The sequence below is a fragment of the Sipha flava genome, unplaced genomic scaffold, assembly GCF_003268045.1.
Source record: "Sipha flava isolate LNK unplaced genomic scaffold, YSA_version1 332_pilon_pilon, whole genome shotgun sequence".
Classification (NCBI taxonomy): Eukaryota; Metazoa; Arthropoda; class Insecta; order Hemiptera; family Aphididae; genus Sipha; species Sipha flava.
Window position 1 is genome coordinate 132,684 of NW_020273022.1, and position 19,900 is coordinate 152,583.

The following is a 19,900-nucleotide window of genomic DNA, read 5'->3' on the forward strand; positions in this document are numbered from 1 at the left end:
TAATATAAAATGAGGTTGATATACCAAATTAATTTGTTATTGATTATTCCATTATTTGAATTCATAAAGTTTAAACTAATTAGAATTATCTGTTTAATTAAAAATAACTCTATTTTATAATCTATAATAAAAATGATTTTTTTTATTTAGAAAATTTGTAAAAACAATGTTTTAAATTTTTTAAAAAATATAATGCAAAATTAAACCCAGTGTTATTACTGTTTCATTTACTTAATGTTACTCTTCTAAAAATTAATTGCAAATTGGACAACACAATTATTTGGTATTGTTTTTCCTCATTCTTGATGTCAGAATGGTGCCAAAAAGAATAAGAGCTAGCAAAAAACTGTAAGATTGACAACCAATCATGGCATAGATATGCCTATTTGGACATAGAGAATGTATAAGATTATAGATCAATCATTGGCATGTCATTAATGTAATTAGAATGGTTTATGATTGTACGCAAATAGGATCGAGATGTAACAGAGAATTTAAACATGTTTTAATAAAAAAATGTTAATGTTAATGATTCGTTCAAGTACAACAGAAAAAAAACCAAGATAACAAGTATGAAACGCGAAAAATGTATTTAAAAAAATTATAATTTATATCTTTACGAAACAGTATAAAGTTACGATAATCAGATAATTAATTGAAATACCATATTTTATCATGTACTCAATCGACTTTGGATTGAGCGCCAGTTCTTTCATACTTATAGGTAGAGGCGGATTAAATTTTAGGGGGGGGGGGCTTAAATGTTTCTTTACAAAATAAGCTGTGGGGGCTTTGCCCTCACATCCTCACTCTTACCTTCACTCTTCAGTACACATTAAATTACTAAATTACAAAACTACTAAATATGCATTACTAATTATACATTATGCACTTTAAACATCATTAATTTATAATACAATAAATATTTTATTATTTAAATACAATAAACCTATTTTTATTAGCAAATATATCAATAACATTCTCCATACTGATATTAATATCTTTTTCAATGTATAATATTGAAGAGTTATTAAATTTTTCTCTCAGCATAGACGTACGTAACCGTGTCTTAACTTTGCACATTGCAGAAAAACTTTATTCACATGTAGCTAAGCTGATTGGTATTGTTATGGCTACCTGTAGTAGTTTGTATAAGTTGGGAAACACACTTTTAGAAATATTTTGTTTTATTGTTTTATAATTTATTTCATTTCTTGATTGCAAGATGCTGTTTTTTGCTACGGTCATCTCTTACGGAATATTGATTTTCAATAAACCTAATAATCCCTGAAAACAATTAAAATGTACTAATGACTTTTATCATAAAACTAAAAACTGAAGATTTACTTGATAATGATCAATAAAACATTGACTTTCTTCAAATTTTAGTTGAAAAAAATTATCAACAGATATGCCCCTTTGTAAACTATCATTCGAAAATCTTTTTTCTAACTTTGTAACTAGAGTATCAAGAATATCACAAAGTAGGCATTTATTCTGTAGAAATCTTCGGTTGTCTGTACGTTATTTTGTGTAGGTTCTGTGTAATGTGCGCTAGTACTAGTGACAATGAAATTTTTAATATCATTTGAATCTTTCCTTTTTCTTAACAATATTCTTAATAATATGATGCATTAAAACTACGGTTTTGTTGACCAAATTTTGTCATTTGATAAGACTGGAACATAATTTAAAAGTAGTAGTCACTATAGTCACTCTATGTCTATATACCTTAATAGTACCAACAACAGCAAGTATGCAATATTGCAATAGTAAAATGTAAAAATCATATTTATATATTATTAATACCCATTAGGTTTCTAATTATTTATGACCAAAGTTGAATTGTAAATCGTAAATGTTAAGTACCTAGATGTAATTAGTATCTAGTTTTTGCATGCAAATAACTTTAATAAAAAATAAGCTAAGCAATATAGCCAATATTTATCTCTAATACATAAACATCTCTACCTTCATAATTGGACGTGATGGACCATAGTTAATGTTATCCAAATCAATTATATCACTAATTTTAAGCCGAGAATCAAAATCAATATTCGATGACCAGTCGGAGTGTACTGTAGTTTTTCCAGGAACTTCCTTCGGTAACACGTTTTCAGATTTTACAGCTTCTTTAGGTTTTCTTTTAAAATTAAATAATTCAAAAATATTCAACATTTTAATAAATAAATAAAACACTAATGAAATTACTGAAGTACTACAGGTTACAGTTATACACAGTTATACAAAGTTATAAACAATTTTACAAAATACAGATACAGCGACAACGAAAAGTACAACGTGACACGTGTAGGCAACATTTACATTTTAATATTACATTCGACCCAATATACGGTTTTGGATTTACAACAGTGAACAAAGCAACACGAAAGACGAAACGGTCGAATCGGCAATCGGGCAAATTACTAATGTTTATCAAAGTCTGATTATCGGAAATTTCTATTTTTGTCATTGCTATAATGCGATAACAATCCATCGCGACGGTCAGCCGGTGCGCATCGATGACGATTAATTATAAATATAATATGGTATAATAATAATTATATTGACATTTGACAACATTTCGGAAAAAAAATATTGTATAGAGTTCAAGATTTTGGTGATTGTTGTAAAATAAGTACCTATTTTAATATTTTACACTATGAAAACGGTTTAATAATTTCGGGGGGGCTTTCAAACTTTTTTTTTTTTGGGGAGGGGGGCTTAGTCGAAATGCATACATACCTGTTTTCCTGGCCACAAACAATAAACGACTCCGTTGCGACGTATTAGAACACGCAAAAGACAAGCACAAGGTTCGAAACATACCTGGACTCGCGAAACACGCGCAAACCGAAACTCGTACCGGAGCCCCCCACCCCGCCGCCGCACACGGACTGCACGGAACATGAAATTTTATCTGGACACCCATAACCCGGTCGTGACGGAGTGTTTCAAGAAGATGAAGTGGACGGCGGTGGGCCCGAAGAAGGACTGGAACATCTACTGGGCCACGCAGAAGAAATGTTGCACCCTGTTCCGGGGCGACCAGGGCTACCGGATGCTGGCCAACCAGATGGTCAACCATTTCCCCAACAGCTCGGAGCTGTGCCGCAAGGACCTGCTGCTGAAGAACATCAGACGGTACAACCGCGAGCTGAAAAGAGACGCGGCCGGAACGAGGCGGTCGGACGCGACCGACTTCTTCCCCACCACGTTCGAGATGCCCAAGGAGTACGACCTGTTCCTGGAGGAGTTCACGCGTGGCGAATCGAAGGTGTGGATCATGAAGCCGGTGGGCAAGTGCCACGGCAACGGGATATTCCTGGTCAACCGGCTGTCGCAGGTGGACCGATGGTCGCCCGCGTACCGGCACACGTTGGACTATCGGCTGACCGGCGCCCCGGAACCGTACGTCATATCCAGATACGTGACCAAGCCGCTGCTGCTGTACGGCAAGAAGTGCGACATGCGGCTGTACGTGCTGGTCACGTCGTTCCGGCCGCTGAAGGCGTACCTGTTCAACCACGGCATATGTCGGATATGCACGGTGCCGTACACCAACAGGGCGTCCGAGATGGAGAACGGGTTCGTGCACCTGACCAACGCGTCCGTGCAGAAGCAGCCGGGCAAGGTGAACAAGGTGACCATCGGGACGCTCAAGGAGCACCTGGACCGCACCCGCGGCAAGGCGGCCACGCGCGCGCTGATCGCCGACGTGCGCGCGTTAATCGTGCACTCGCTGAAGGCGGTCCAGCCGGTCATGTTCTACGACAAGCACTGCTTCGAGTGTTACGGTTACGACGTCATGGTCGACCGGAAACTCAAGCCGTGGCTGCTGGAGATCAACTCCAGCCCGTCGCTGGTCGCCACGTCCGAGCTGGACCGGGCGCTGAAGAAGGAGCTGGTCGGCAACGTGCTGCGAGTGGTGCTGCCGCCCGACGGCGTGCCGAACACCGCCTGGAACAAACGGCCGTCGGCCAAGGCGACGGAGAACTTTCAGCTGCTGATTGACGAGGAAGAAACGCGGCCGCCCGTTTGAGGCGCGCGCACGTCTCGCGCGGCGGCCGGTGCCACGTTTAGACAATCAGCCAGAGGATATGGGAAAATGGGTAAACAGTTACACTAAATTAACATATAACTTATATTTAATTGTTCGATCGCAGTCGCGATCCGGGTCAGGCCCGGTTCAAGGGGTAGGCGACATAGGCCCGCGCCTAGGATGGCATTTTTACTGGACAATTTTTATGTATAAAAAAAAAATAAAAATATTTGATAAAATATTTACACGTAAGGGGCGGCAAAAACTAAATTTCGCCTATGTTTGTTGAAACACTCGAGCCGAGCCTGATCCTGGCGGATCACGAGCTTGAATTGTGAGCCCGTAGTACGACAACCGGACTAGGCCGTTATATGCCGCGCGAAGATTATCAAACGAATGATCCTACGTTCGTTCAATTTAATTTCAACTCGAGTGCGTCGGAACTCGGAATGTACTCGGAATCAACTTCAATCACTGTTTTTAAAATATAACTAGGCGCGAAAACACATTTTGACGTGCCTCTAAAATGTTGGCGCCCGGGGGGCCAATCGTCCCCTTCGCCCCATCTCATTCTTATTTCTATTTTATTTATCGTATTGCATGCGGTCTTCCCTCGTGCACCTCATTCGTTCCGTTAAAAAAAATCCGTGTCTCGTTTCGCACAATATTCTGTGATTGGTTTTCCTCGTTTGTTTTAAAAACTTCGTAATATCATACGGATATTATCCGCTGCAACAACATTACAACCGGAGTCACTGAAAACCGGCGCTTAAGTCGTAAATTACACCAGCTATACGCTACGACGGTCAACGGACTTGTATATCGTGAACCATCGGAATCGCGCGGTAACCATGTAAATCCTAATAGGGAAACTGCGCGAAGATAAGGTATTATGATTAATATTTCCTTCGTTCTTAGGTTCTTCTTTTGAACCATCGAAATATTAATCAAACGAGTTAAGACGACAATCTCTTTATGGTTATTTCGATCAGGTATTGGTACGTTTTAAATTTGCATCGGTCACTGCACAACAACGATGCCTCGTGCATAATGTTACAGGTCAATTGGTGGAAGTGCATAACTGGTATCAATAATTTACAACTTCGGGACTGACTTTTAGTAACAGTTCAGTTTTAATGTTTTTGTAATTCGATAAATATTCAAATAAAACGTATAAATTACGTTCAGACGATTTTCTAACAACGAAAACCAATCACATGACGCAAGGGTTTCTATTTCACGAAAACGGTTTAAGACATAAAGTATACGTTATTCAAGTTGCACACTGTATGTTTATAAAAAAATATGATCGACGTGGATGGATACTGGATAACAACTTCGGAAAAACTACGATTATACACTTAATACGACGTATAATTTATTGAGTTTTACGTCTAAAGGCAACCGACCAAAATTTTTGTTTATTTTTTAAAAAAAAAACTATATCCGTGTAGTTTTAAAACTAGCTACATTTTAGTTACTGCATATTTTAGTAATCTCATATTCCGAATCAATGTAATTTTATATTAGGTATGTGTTTTAATAGCGTTTCACATGATATATAATTACAGATCCAGCAGTAATCGATTGTTGAAATGTGTACGAAAAAATTCGGCTTCGGAACACCAACAAATTAAATGTACGTTTTTATTAAGAAAATAAAATCAAAAAATATTTTGTATATCATTTATTTAAATATTATTTACGTGTAAACAATAGCAACGCTATTGCGCATCTGAGCAGTCGTTAGGTTAAGTTAATGGATTGGTGGTTAATGGGAGTCACTGTAGCATACCTACGTAGCTGTACGGGTTGAAATAATAAACATATTCAAAACGGCAAACGAAGGCAGGTATCTACCATTTAAATTAGTTTTATTTAAGAAAATCGTATTATTTATTATTTATTCTATTAAACCTCCAAGTAGTGGCGTAATCGGGATTTATTTTCGGAGAGAGTTACAACACTCCTAGTCGCGTCATTACCTCCAAGATGTAATGACGTAAATGAAATCATTTTTCTATCGAAGGGTGTTATATTCACAAAATTTGAACTTAAAGATAATATCACTAATATTACTTCTTACAAAATTGTATACAAAATTTACCCTTTCTGTTCTATAGATAATTGTGATCTATAATACTTCAAAGTATAATTTATAGTAACCTGTATATTGTCGAAGAACGGAGAAATAGTTGTCAAGCAATAATAATTATTGATTTATTAATATCATAACATCAGCGTTAAAAATGTTCGGGTCTGTACTCCGGTGTTTGCTTATGCGAGCTACGTTGGAGTATCGCTGTACGACGTATTTTACGTCATCGATGTACAGCCGTAAGACATCGGAAAACATCGTGATATCAGATGCGAACTCGATCGAGAATCGTTTTCACACTCGAATGATTCGAAATAAAGCCAACATCTGCAGCTTGAAACGGCGTGTTATTTTTTTATCCTGAAAAAAAAAGAGTTGTGCATTTAGTATGGATTCCTGTACTTGGAAGTGTGATGACGTTTATGACGATGAGATGACTTGCCGAAATTGTCACGAAGAAGATCTGTCACCGTTAGACCGTTGGACGCAGACCATATGGTCGCCGATTTTCACATCGGTGAACTCCGACGGAGTGAGCAAAATGTATTCGGTTGTAGTAAAATCGTGACGGTTATTGTACATTCATAACCGACGCCGTCAAAAACAATGCTGGTAGTTTTTATCGAATCTAATGTGAAATCAGATTCCAAGCCGTTTGCATTCTGTTAAATATGCCACGGATACACCCGTTCTTTCTGCCGTTCAGTGTTTTGAAACGGAGCCGGTTATCTCTGTCTACGGACTTAGTCATTCCGAGGCAGTCAGTAACGACGTGTCCGTTTGGTGCATCGGACCACGATACCAGAAGAGGACGAGGAGGACATAGAATGCAAATAGAAGAGTTAGAAGATGAAGAAGATGATGAAATATGGAGGGACATTGAGTACACATTTCGAAGGTAAAGGTAATTCTATTGAATAGCTACAGAAGGACGTAACTCATTGTAATGTCATCGGTTTTACGAAATTCGTTTTAAATTATAATCATTTTAAATTTTTATTTTTATTCACAGGAGTTGCTTAATATAATTATAGAAACTTCGATAGAAATAAAGATAACTGCAACGCGTCCTCGAAACTCTTACATAAGACAAATTTAAAATGACGCAAGAGTTATAATTTTAAAGGAACTTTAACAGAAGTCGAGAATTCGACTAGAATGAAGAATAAGGGGAAGAATAGGAGTTACTGTATACTGTGTTTTGAAAAGTAAAAATATTCAAAACTATAAAAATGAACGTATCTATCATTTAATTGTATAAATATTCATTTTATAGAACCTTCAAAATATTATAACATGAATGAAATAACTTTTAAGTCAAGGGGAGACTATAGAATCCTTTTGATTTTTTATGGGAAATAAGTCAAACGAAGCAAAGGTCCCACATCGCCGTATACGATTCGATGATCGTTCCATTCAATCATTAATCCATGTACATACTTCTAGTGAACGTGAAAAATTAATTCGGACACACTTAAATTTTTACAAGTACTCACTTTACATATCATTGCATATTCAGCTTGCCGTTTCAAACTGGCTAACAATAAAATATCGTGAACGAAGGGCCAGTGAATGTAAGATGGGGTGTTTGACGGGATGATCCTAGTGGCCGACTACCTGAAAGAGAAGAAGAAGAAGAAGAAGAAGAAAAAGAATTACGTCGGACCACCGCTTATTGACTGACGTCGGACATAGATCGATTACCGTTCGTAGTTTTGTAATAAAAATTTCTTCGAATTACCGGTTGATGGTACGAACAACGCCATCTGCTGATGTAACGTTGAGTTAAATAATTCCAATGTCTCCTATTGACATCACATGTACATGTTTTTGTAATTTATGAACGTAGTCCAGTAAATCACGTTATCCATTCAACAAGAATTCTGATCGATTTCGATTTTTATGTTTGATTATAATAGTTTTAGGTATTTTCAGTCACTTAAATTAAATTTCGGCCGCCAATGTATTATTGTAATATTACACCAGGACACACTCGTAACGCTCGATCAACAAGTCATTCGTGAAATCCGAAACACCGCGTGTAACTGCATCGCGCATAAAAATTGTATTTTTTAACTGGATAGTATACTAATATATTTAGTGTATACGATTCAAAAGTAAAAATCGTCATCAACTGCAAAGTTGGTGACCACACTTCATTTCATTAACTTGAGGCCGAAAATTTTTTGTTCGTTATGAAAAAAAATTATGAGCAAAACCAATCATTACACGTGTAATGATAACGACCTCCGATTGGTTACTTTTTAGTTCTTAAATATGCACTTAAAAACTCTAAAATATGCGCTATAAATAGCACGAAAAATTGAAAAAAATGTAATTTTACAAATTTTTAGGCTAATTAGACACAGTCTGGACTGATTGAATAATAAAATGTTAACAAAAATGTTAAATTACATAAATATATTTGTAAAAATGTACTTATTATTAAATTACTTTATACATTTATCTTGATAATTATCCTAGATTATTAAAATGTTTGATAATCTAATGCAATGATATAATAAGGGAATAACAATGACGTCACTAATTATTGATACAACAAATTATCAATGAAAACATAAAATAATATTTGATGAAGTTATTTATTTCCAATAATTAAAATATTTTTAAAAACATAACCAAGTAAATACAATTATGATCAACAAAATTTGATTATTTCCTACATTATGTGAAAATATACACGAAAATAGCAATATAAACCCTAAATTAGCAAAATAGCAATAAAACCCGTAAATATGCAAAAAATAGCAAAATTAAATTTTGTGTATGATATCCGAGCAATGAGAAACATATTTGTTTCTTTCTTTGGATGTTCTAGGATGAACCAAGAAAAATATGCATTTGCTAGAACTTCCGAGCCCTGCTTATTAGTGTTATTTTAAAGTATACTGTGTATTAACCACAACATTGACATTTAAGATCTTAATCACATGAATTTAAAGTGAAACCCTGTGTCTCTTATGTGATCTTAATAATGCCTATTACTCGGTACGTGTTATACTTCCCGTCGTAGTCTTTTATCTTCATCATAAAAGTAATATTACGAGTATACATACTTAAATACATATACATGTATATCTACTTGTAGAGCTAATTATTAACATGAATAAGTTAGCTAAGTCATACAGAATTTAAATCACGAATAGGCGGCTTCCATACTCCAAAACTATAGATCTAAATTAAATAAATGTATACATACATATTTATTATATGTAATTAGGTACGTGCAACTTGTACAATAAATATGCGGATGAGGTTTAAGGCTTACCGAATAAATTTGTCGACTTAATACAATTAAGTATTAAATATACTTAATTATTAATATTATTATTATTTATTATTATTTTATTATTAAATTTACTTTTGTACTATGAATGAGTACTGAGTAGATGTGGTATTCCCTTCGAATTATTTACCAACACAAATAATGAACTTAAATAGGGTTTAGGGAAATTAAATACCTCAAAAATATATGTAAAATAATAATGAAACTATTTATTTAAAATACTAAAATCATTATTGCAGTTGTAAATAAAATTGACCTTCTAATGGGTATCTTTCAATCGGTTTTATCAATGATTACTAAACTTATACACTTTAATATAATATTGTCTTAATAGCTGAGCTCATAATAATTTCAATAAATACACAAGTGAAGTAGAATAATAGAAAAAAATAAAAATAAAAACTTTCCGAGAACAAACTGCGAACAGTATAGAAATTAAATTCTAATCAAGCTTTGATACGAATAACATAACAAATCAATTTTTATCATAGATTCAAGACGGATTAAACGATTAAATGTTATCATCTAATATAAAACTATTATAACATAGTCAGTTTTTTATATAAAATCATTACCAAAAATCAAGGAATTTGTTTTAAATAAATACTATAGTATTTATTTATATAATCATCAATATACATAAATATATATATATTTATTTACACTATGTATTCTATCTATATAATAAGTACAAGAAACTCTCCACTGAGGACACTAAACTACACTTTTGTTTTTAAGTATATTATGTTGCGTTCAAATGTGGATTCAGAGGGGAAACACTTAAGGAAACTTCCTTCGAGCTCATTAAAACCTTTACGTACATACGGACTATATCCCTACATACACATGAAAATTAAATTCTGTGCATAATATAAGATATATAATTTTGCATTATTAAAAACGTACGTAACAAGTTTTACGGCTAAAACAACGATAAAAATAAATTTAGGAACTACGTAACTAGGAGATGACAACAGTGTAATATAAATATTACAAATATATTTCAGTTATTGATTATAACATCAGCGTTATATATCAGTGTCAGTCTATTGAATTGGTAAGAATATTATGTCCGTCCAAAACAGATATTAACTTCTTATTAGTTTTTCACGGTTTTGTTATATATAATTTTTGATATATTAATCTACATTTATATCTACATAAAAAAATCTATCTATCTAGATAATTTATAAAATCATGAATTCATCAAGGCGAGAACTGCTTCGGCGACTGGTTGGTAAGTACTCAAAATGATTTGATAGTAGATAACATATAAATTATTTATACTAAAAAAATGTTTAACAATGTCATTATTGTCATTTCTTTGCAATAAATACTGTTCTCATTGTACGTTATATAAAATTAATAAATTGATTTTGATCTAAAAGAAAAATAATATTTTTCTTATTTTAAAATTATATTTCAAATAAAATGTTTAAGAATCCGAATAAAATGGTTTTATTATAATGTGTTTTTTTTTATTGTGTTCGTATATACAATTTCGACCAGAAGGATTGTTTCAATAATCATACTAACGAAAAGCTTGTGAAAGAGCTTGACAAAGAAATATTATCTAGTTAATACTTTCAAGGAATTATTTTAAGATTTTTCAAATAGTTTACTTAATAATTGTGGTAAACTAACAAAAATTACCAAGTAACAAAATTTAATGCATTTCAACAATTTTCTACAAAATCGAATTTTTGTTTTCGTAGCAACTCGAAAAATATATATTTTAAAATATAATATATATATATAGTGGTGGGTCGAACTGTTTGAATTTCGAACTGAACCGAACCGAGCCCTTGATGTTCATTCAAAATCGAACTTGAAAATATTTGTCAAACCAGATTTACTGGCCACGATAATTCGAAAACCAAATATTTGTACAATTCTTCAAAAGTTATTTTTGAAAAATAAAAATTGATAATGATTATTTAGAAATAATTAGACTATTGGCAATAGAAATTGATAATCAGTAACGGGCACGTTATGCATTATTTATAATAATAATGTTATTTTTCCAGTCGCCTGCTACACATCTACCCTCCACTGACCAAAATATTAATAAGTTGTTTATTACCAATAGAGGCAGTGTATCTACTAGAGACTAGCACGAGCTGTTTTTTTTCGGCCCGATCCTGCCCAAAACTTATAAATTGTCGTCGTCCATGTCCGGTCCATATTTAATTTTTTTAAGTCTAGTCCGACCAGGCCCGTTTATAATTTTTTTTCAAAGTCCAACCCGACTATGCCCGTTTGTAAATAAAAACACACATCAACTGTATACTTCCTTTCAGTATTGACTTAGCAGACAAAATCATTTTATAAAGACAATAAATGTATTACAAAAAAAAAAAAAAAAAAATGCTAAATTTTATTAAAATTAAAATATAAAATTATTTATAGATATAAAATATATAATGCTATAAATTAAATTAATTAGTTTTAATTTTAACCGACCCGGCCCAATGAATAACATTACGATCCCACCTATAACAAATCCGTAATATTTAAATTATGGCCCGGTCCGGACCAAGCTCGGTGTAGGTCGGGCTGGGTCGGGCTAGCCCGGCCCGTGCTGATCTCTAGTATCTACATTCATAATATAGATATTTTTGTTTTTATCATATTTATTGTAGAGGTTAAAATTTATTTTGGGTAAATCCATGGTAATTTCCAATACGCGACTGCGCTGTTAATAAAATCATGTTTACAACTTACGTCTTACATTATAAATTCTACTAATCATTCTATATTTGTGAATTATAGTTATTATTACTATTTTTTTTTATATATTATTAAAATGTATTGATTGTACTGTCATATTATACTCAATACTCAATACTCAAATAATATTTTATAAGCTACAAGACAACACCAGAGAGCACCAGGCTCTATTATTTATAAAATTTCGGACTGCACACTTGATTTTACTGCTTTAAATTAAAATTTAGTCTCGCTACTGTCTTAGAAAAAGGAATATATTACATACATAATATATATATATATATATATGAATTAAATTTAAAAAAAATCAATAATACTCATATTTCCTAGTAGTTGGCTTATTATTTAATTTTTGTTTTGTAGACCATAGTGCACACTTGTACATTCGTGGTGTACATTGTATGTCGGGTTGCATATAAAATAGGGCCTGGAGAGCACAATATTAGTTTTGAAAAATAATAAGAAGAAATTATTTAAAATTTAAATGTATTGTAAACAATACAATTACTTAGACTTAAAAGTTAAAATGTAGAATAGGTAATACGAAAACTTAAAATACAATAGTAATTAATAAATATGGTTGATTTAATTTGTAGGTAGGAACAATCATTGATTAAATATACATAGATATCCCAAGCAACGTTATAAAGTTTATGGTACAATGTACATGATAAAAAATATTGAGTTCGAATTCGAGTTCGACTTAAAATTATAATAGGTTCGGTTCAGTTCGAGTTCGAAAAAATAATTTAAAGTTCGGTTCAAGTTCGATTCGATTTAAAAAATCAGGGTTCGACCCATCACTAATATGCAACTTAAATCGCGGATTTAACAATATGTAACTTCTTGTTAAACACATTACTACGCGATCGTATCGCTATCGAGCGTAACGGTAATTCGCATAAACGTTTTTCGTATTCAAATGGCATTTTTCGTCCCGCCTTTAATGACCGATCGCTCGAAAATGACCGTATACGGTTAGAAAAATACTGTTTATCTTTATGTTGCGCATTGCTCATCAAGCATTATGTTAAAAGATATAAAGAATGAAGTGCAGTCTTCCAAGCTTAGAAGTAAACGACCCATCAACGAAGATTGTTCGGTGGGAGCATCCTTAATGGATATAGAGAATGGTCGGATGGTTCCGATTAATCAGGATTCAGAAGTACGTTTAACTAATATTGGTACTATTTTATTGGTCGTGTGGCTGTGTCACAATTGAAATTTCAGTGCTCTTAGTGCTCTTTTAGTGCTCTTTTCCTTAGCGCCTGGTCCTCTGTGTGATTGACTGGATGGTGGCTATAAGTTGATATTGTCTAATATATAATCTTTTAATTATATACCTATAAGACTAATAACTGACATTAATATTTATGTCTACAGTTTATCATTGGACGTGATCTTACCTCTTCGATCATCATCGAAGAGTCATTCATATCTCGTCGTCACTGTTCTATCAGATATGAAAATAACCATTATTTCATATCTGATTTAGTAAGTGGATTATCTATTTTTATTTAGAGAAGTCTTATGATCCTGATATTATTTTCGAGTTTGCCTAGGATATATGACTTATATAATATAATGAAAAATATAAAATTATTTTTAATAAATTGTTTAAACATTTAATAATATATTGTATTAATTAATTTTAATTTTAATTTAATTTCATTAACTTCATAATTTTGAATTTTTATATTATTGAAAAATGTTTTCAATAAAATAATTAGTTTTATATAAATTAAAAACCTATATCGAATAAGAACTATGAAATTTATGTTTTTGAATTTAATCCTTACAATTATTTTTTTTTTTTATATAAATCAAAAAATAGCAGTCACGCTCAGGTACTTTCTTGAATTGCAAAAGACTTTCAAGTAGTAAGACTAATATCAAACAATTACATCATGGAGATCTTATTGGCTTCGGTGATGAAAGAAATATTACTATAACTTACAAATTTATCTTACCCAATATCTCTAACAAAAAACCAAGGTAAATAAAATTGATTTAAAATAGTAATGTAATTAAATTAAAAATATTTAAAAGGAACATTTATGTTTAAATAACTGAAAATTAGAAAATTAAAACTATTCTTAACACAATATTAATTTTTTTTTTGTATTTAGCGCTAATATTTTTATTTTATGTCGGAAATATTTTTTTAAATAAGTATAATAATATAACTCTTCTATTTACTACATATGTGTGTCTATTCGAACCATTTAATAATAAAGATTATCATTATTCTGGTAAAAGAACACTAAAACAAGAATTCAAATTATTGCTACTTTTATTATTTTAATAATTTAAAGTATATTTATTATTTCTATTGACTTAATAAATATATCTGTTCAACAATTAGATTATACAATGAACATGATTTAGAAGATCATACTGAAGACGAAACGTGTAAAATGAACATAAAAACCATTCAAAAGGAAATATTGAATGTAAGTTTAACTTTATTAGTTGTCATTTTGTTAGAAATTTCTGATAATATTTAAAATATCACAGTGTTTTAATAATCATTATTATTGTTGTTCGATTATAGATAAAAGCTGACCATATAGTATTACGCAATAATGCGAAAACTAAATTAGATGAAATACAAAATATGATGAGCAATATTGTGGAGATTACAAGTATAGAAAATGAAAAAGTAAGTAAAAATCAATGTTCATTCAATCGTATTTTTCTTATATTTCATCATATATTATGAAAACAATTTCATGATTATATTTGTATTTTAATTTATATACCATTATCTTTAAGCAAAACGATGCGATTCAAAAAATGACAAACGAAATTTCTACATTAATGGTGAAATTAAAGGGTATGTTGTTTTATACATTTCTTATGTCCTATATTTCTGATTGAAATGTTCTTGATTAATTTATTTCAATAAAAATTTTAGAAGCATTAAATGATGTGAATTCACCTAATTCGTTCAAAAAACAAATCTATTCTCAGTTAGAAACTGAATTACAATGTACTATTTGCAATGAATTAATGTACAAGGTAAACAATTTTTAATTTTTATTATTTACTTGATATAATAACTTATTTTATTTTTTCAGGCTATGGTTCTAAATTGCAATCATACTTTTTGTGAAATTTGCATTGAGACATGGAAGAGTAGTAATCCAGCGTGTCCTATTTGCAGAACTCATATTACATATTATTCTAACTGTTTGACTTTGGACAATTATATTACCAACATTTGCGATTTGATAGGTGGTGAAGTTAACGATCAAAGACAGTCTTTACAAAGAGAAAGTATGCACTTTTTGATAATATTTCATTTTTTTTTGTGTCTGATATCTTATTACATATATAGACCATCTAATAAGCGTTTTTGGACTAATTTACTTATCATTTATTATTTTTTTATATATTTATTTTACACTCTGTACAATGCTTATGTTTTTTAAATAATTAAAGGGCTTCTTTTAAGACCACCTACCGAGAAAAAAAGAAATCGATGTGAGCGTATAAGGAGGTATCCAACGGTACAACGTATATATCATCTATGACCAGCATATCCTAATATTGATTATCCAGTAGAAGTGGTTGTATTCATTAAAAAAATATTTAACAATGTCATTACTGTCATTTATTTGCAATAAATACTGTTCTCATTGTACGTTATATAAAATTAGTAAATTGATTCTGATCTAAAAGAAAAATAACATTTTTCTTTTATCAAATAATTTTTTAAATAAAATGTTTAATTGTTGAATAAAAATAAAAACGGTTTTATTATAATGTGTGTTTTTTATTGTGTTCGTATATACAATTTCGACCAGAAGGATTATTTTAACAACCGTAATAATGAAAAGCTTGTGAAAGAGCTTGATAAAGAAATATTATTTAGTTGATACTTTCAAGGAATTATTTTAAGATTTTTCAAATAGTTTACTTAATAATTTCCGTAAACTAATGAAAAATTACCAAATAACAACAAAATGTACAGCATTTTAACAATTTTCTACAATGTATAATTTTTGTTTTCGTATTAAATCGAAAAATATATAATTGAAAAGAATTGATAGTTTAAAGAATACTCATAAAATCGGTTTGATATAGACGGTAATTTTTAATAGATTTTTGAGCTATTTTAGATTTTTAAATAGAAAATTTAAATGTTCATGTTCTCTGAGCATTTTTCGAAAATATCAATAAAATGTCCTGATATCTAATACAAAGATCTTCAATAACAGAGGTGAATTGGCCAAGGAGGCGAACGATCAATCATCTCCCAGACCCTCGGTAGTGTCAAATTAATATAAATTATATATACTTGTACACAAAATGTAATATTAAAATATAATAATAAAACACCATAAATTTACTAATTTCAGTGGCGCATACAGGGGGGGAGGGTTAAAGGTCAAATTTGTGGTTTGGAAAATTCAGGTTTTCAAGATAAAATTTCGACTAAATCTAATATTTCAACATATTTCCATAAAACTGTATTTTTTTTTTTATTCTATAAATTATCGTATTTATCATAACTTATGATAAATACGAGAATTTATAGTTATGATTCATAACTATATGAAAGATTTATTAAGTACTCATATTAGCATTTTAAAGACATTTCGAAATATTTTGTGCTGTTCAAAGAAATTTTTATTTTTTTCCAAATTTTAATCGATTATAGTTTAATAACAAAGAGACTTCTCCTTTTTCATCAAGTTCTGTTCCCCAACTTAATAAAAAATTGTATGTCATTATCTTACCTATCTATGGTATATGCCAATTTTTTAATTTTTTTTTTTTTTTTTGAGCAATAGATAAAACTCTTGAAAGAGTTCAACGTACCCACCTTACTAAAAAAATTGGTTCTGCCACTATATTGACCACTTTTAAAAATATATATTTATCCAGATAACTTTTTTCAATCAGAATCTTTCAAGAGCAACGGTAACATTGATTTTAAGTTTAAAAAAACCAATAAAGCAATATCATTAATTTGTCTATATGTACTCGTATCTTATTCTACCTAGTTTCACCAATTATTAGAAATATATATATATATATATATATGTTATATACAAAGTTTGAAATTGTATCACAATATGCATAAGTATTTTTGTATACATCGCGAAATGTACAATGATGTCGTACAAAGTAAATGGTTTGTGCAATATACAATTATACAATTTGCGATATGTACAACATGAGTTGTATAGATCAAAAAATTTAAAAAAATATATTATACAAATCAAATTTTAACCACAGTCATACAGTTTATAAAAAATAATATCTAAAATAAAACAAAATCAAATAACATGGAAATAGGTTATGGAACGAGAGGTACGTTGTGGAATAATATTGTACTTACCAATATAAAAATAGTGTATTTATCTAGTTTAACGAATACATTTTATAATATTATATTAAGTAAGTACCTATAATGAAAAAAATAAAAAATATAATATAATAAAATAAATATACAATTATTTGTTTTTACACTCAAGTGAGTTATGACAGCGAGAGTTGCATTATAGAGTTTCCTTTTTACATATAAATTTATTATTATGGCACTTCCGTGTACAAAAAAATTTCAAAATGCCTTTAAACATTGATTTTTTCGTATTTGCAGCTCTTAGATTAATTTTATCAGCCGGTATATATTTTGTGCTTAGTATATTTTCCCCATCACAAGCTGAAAATTTATTACGGCTGAATAATTGTACAATAACCTCATTTTTCTTACCGGTTTTATACAAATCTCTGACGTTACTTTCATTATATGATCTAATAAAATAATGTATTACCTATGATATTTCTGGAATCTTCTTTACTTCTATCTACATCTGGTATAGGTAACGTTATATATGTAACAATTGAAATGACTGGATATTTTAAAATACTGTTTTCATTCGAATTAATTAATTCATAGATAAGTTTTGATTAGTTTTTAATTTTACCCTGCACAATCGTATTTTTTCTTGAAGTTGAGGCCCGTTCTAAAATAATATCTTCACTTATATTTTCTGCCTATCATTAATTATATGAAATATTAAATTCATTAATATATTAACTTTCATTAATTAATGAACTGAATAAATTGCTTGTAGTAGTTCATTTTCAGACTTTAATGTTTTAAGTATATTCCCTGGTAGGATACTAGAAGTGAGTCGAATTTGTGCTTTTCAGCCAAACAATGCCTCAAATGGAGATTGTTTAATACCAGAGTGATAGTTACTATTTTTTTGAAACTGGTAAAATCGAAGACCTTCACTTCATTTTTTGGATTTGTTATCAGCCTAAAACTGTCTTGTACATCTTTATTTGGTTTTTCAATACTTCCTTGGCTCTGAGAATTTACCATGGTACAACTATGTACAATTTTAAGTTACAGCCATATATTTTATAATTCATCAATTATACAATTAACGAATTTACGGCCCTTGCGCGACCGACTACAGAATTGAAGGTGCTCCAAAAGTACAAAATATATCAATTAAACGATATGTTACCTACTTCAATTGTAGTTTTTGTTTTAAGAGCACGCAATGTTGAAATATTTTGATAAATAGTCCTGGTAATTAAATATGAATCAGTACCCACATGTCGTAACAGTATGTCAGTCTCAGTATCTACAATAATTGTAAAATTGTTCAGATAATCGTAATAATTTTTATTGGGTTATACCTAGTGGTATAGGTAAAAGGGGTTTTGGAGGTTCAAACCCCCTATTTCCAAAATTCCAGCTAGTAAATAGATTGATAATAATAAAAATAGTTATAATCTAAATATATCAAACCCCCAACCCATAAATAATCTTTGCCTACGCACATGGTTATACCAGTGCCTACACATCAATTGCTAATAACATGGGAATCATAAAAAAATTTTTCGATTTTATTTTATTTTAATAACATGATAAACTATAGTATATAGTATACTATATGAGTTTATATTATTTTATTTTAATAATATGATATATAATATACAGTTTTATAATAATAAAATATTCTTAGATATTATCTTTTATAAACTAAGATTTGCACAACGAATATTGTACACACCGCGAATTGTATCATTTAATTTTGTACAATATTTGATTTTATACAATTCTGAACATTGTATGTAAGTTGTATATATATAAGCTTGAAAAAAAAGTAATAGTTTTAATCAAAATCCAAGTTCCCTTCCTTAAATAAACACTGGTTTGTGCCAAAAGAGATTTACCATGACATTATTGTTTGACTGACTAAAAACTCTAGTGCAGTTGTCTATGATATAACTGTAAATTTTGATCGTGAATACACAAAGTATTTATTTATAATTACGTTATACAATACGATTTTATGTAATTTTAAAATGTATCGGATACTCAATGGTTTTTTTAACGGGGAAAAAATGTAAATATGCCAAGGGCGTATTTGAATTGTGGTCATGAGGGGAGGGGGGGAGGTGAAACTAATTTTTCTTCAATAAAAACTTAAAAATAATTTACAGTTCATTACAGGGGCGTACCCAAGGGGGGGTTTCGGGACCCCCTTGAAATATCTACATACTTAATGGTTTAATAGTAAATAATATATAGTGTATTTTAATTTTCCATTATTTTTAATATACAAGGTTTATAGATTATATAATAAACCTATGATGTATAAAACATGTTTAATTTAAACTGCTTTTTTAATATTATTTTTTATTGTTCATTAAATAATGTATTTATTATAATATTTTACTACCTAATAAA

The 19,900-nt window shown here is 30.5% G+C and overlaps 1 protein-coding gene, 1 long non-coding RNA gene and 1 pseudogene across 2 annotated transcripts; 2 read left to right on the top strand and 1 right to left on the bottom strand.

Annotated features, from left to right (window-relative positions):
• Positions 1–549: 549 nt before the first annotated feature.
• LOC112687119 lies at positions 550–2,463 on the bottom strand. The gene is made up of 3 exons (XR_003148941.1): positions 1,972–2,463; positions 1,348–1,678; positions 550–1,287 (listed from the first exon to the last, which is right to left on the bottom strand). It is a non-coding gene; the product is annotated as an uncharacterized LOC112687119 (long non-coding RNA).
• A 282-nt stretch (positions 2,464–2,745) lies between these two features.
• LOC112687131 lies at positions 2,746–4,042 on the top strand (annotated as a pseudogene).
• A 9,162-nt stretch (positions 4,043–13,204) lies between these two features.
• LOC112687132 (E3 ubiquitin-protein ligase rnf8-A-like) lies at positions 13,205–18,387 on the top strand. Its single transcript, XM_025559690.1, has 9 exons — positions 13,205–13,342; positions 13,561–13,671; positions 14,012–14,172; positions 14,543–14,630; positions 14,732–14,839; positions 14,953–15,013; positions 15,095–15,198; positions 15,258–15,456; positions 18,281–18,387. The coding sequence occupies exons 1-9, from the start codon at positions 13,205–13,207 to the stop codon at positions 18,385–18,387; spliced, it is 1,077 nt and encodes a 358-aa protein (XP_025415475.1).
• The last annotated feature ends 1,513 nt before the right edge of the window (positions 18,388–19,900 follow it).

What these genes read in the sequence shown, in the direction of transcription:
- LOC112687132 (XM_025559690.1), top strand. Translation starts at nt 13,205, where the DNA reads ATGTTAAAAGATATAAAGAATGAAGTGCAGTCTTCCAAGCTTAGAAGT. An exon ending in ATTATTTCATATCTGATTTA is followed by an intron (nt 13,672 to 14,011) that starts GTAAGTGGATTA and finishes ATCAAAAAATAG; the next exon opens with CAGTCACGCTCAGGTACTTT. An exon ending in ACAGTCTTTACAAAGAGAAA is followed by an intron (nt 15,457 to 18,280) that starts GTATGCACTTTT and finishes GTTCATTTTCAG; the next exon opens with ACTTTAATGTTTTAAGTATA.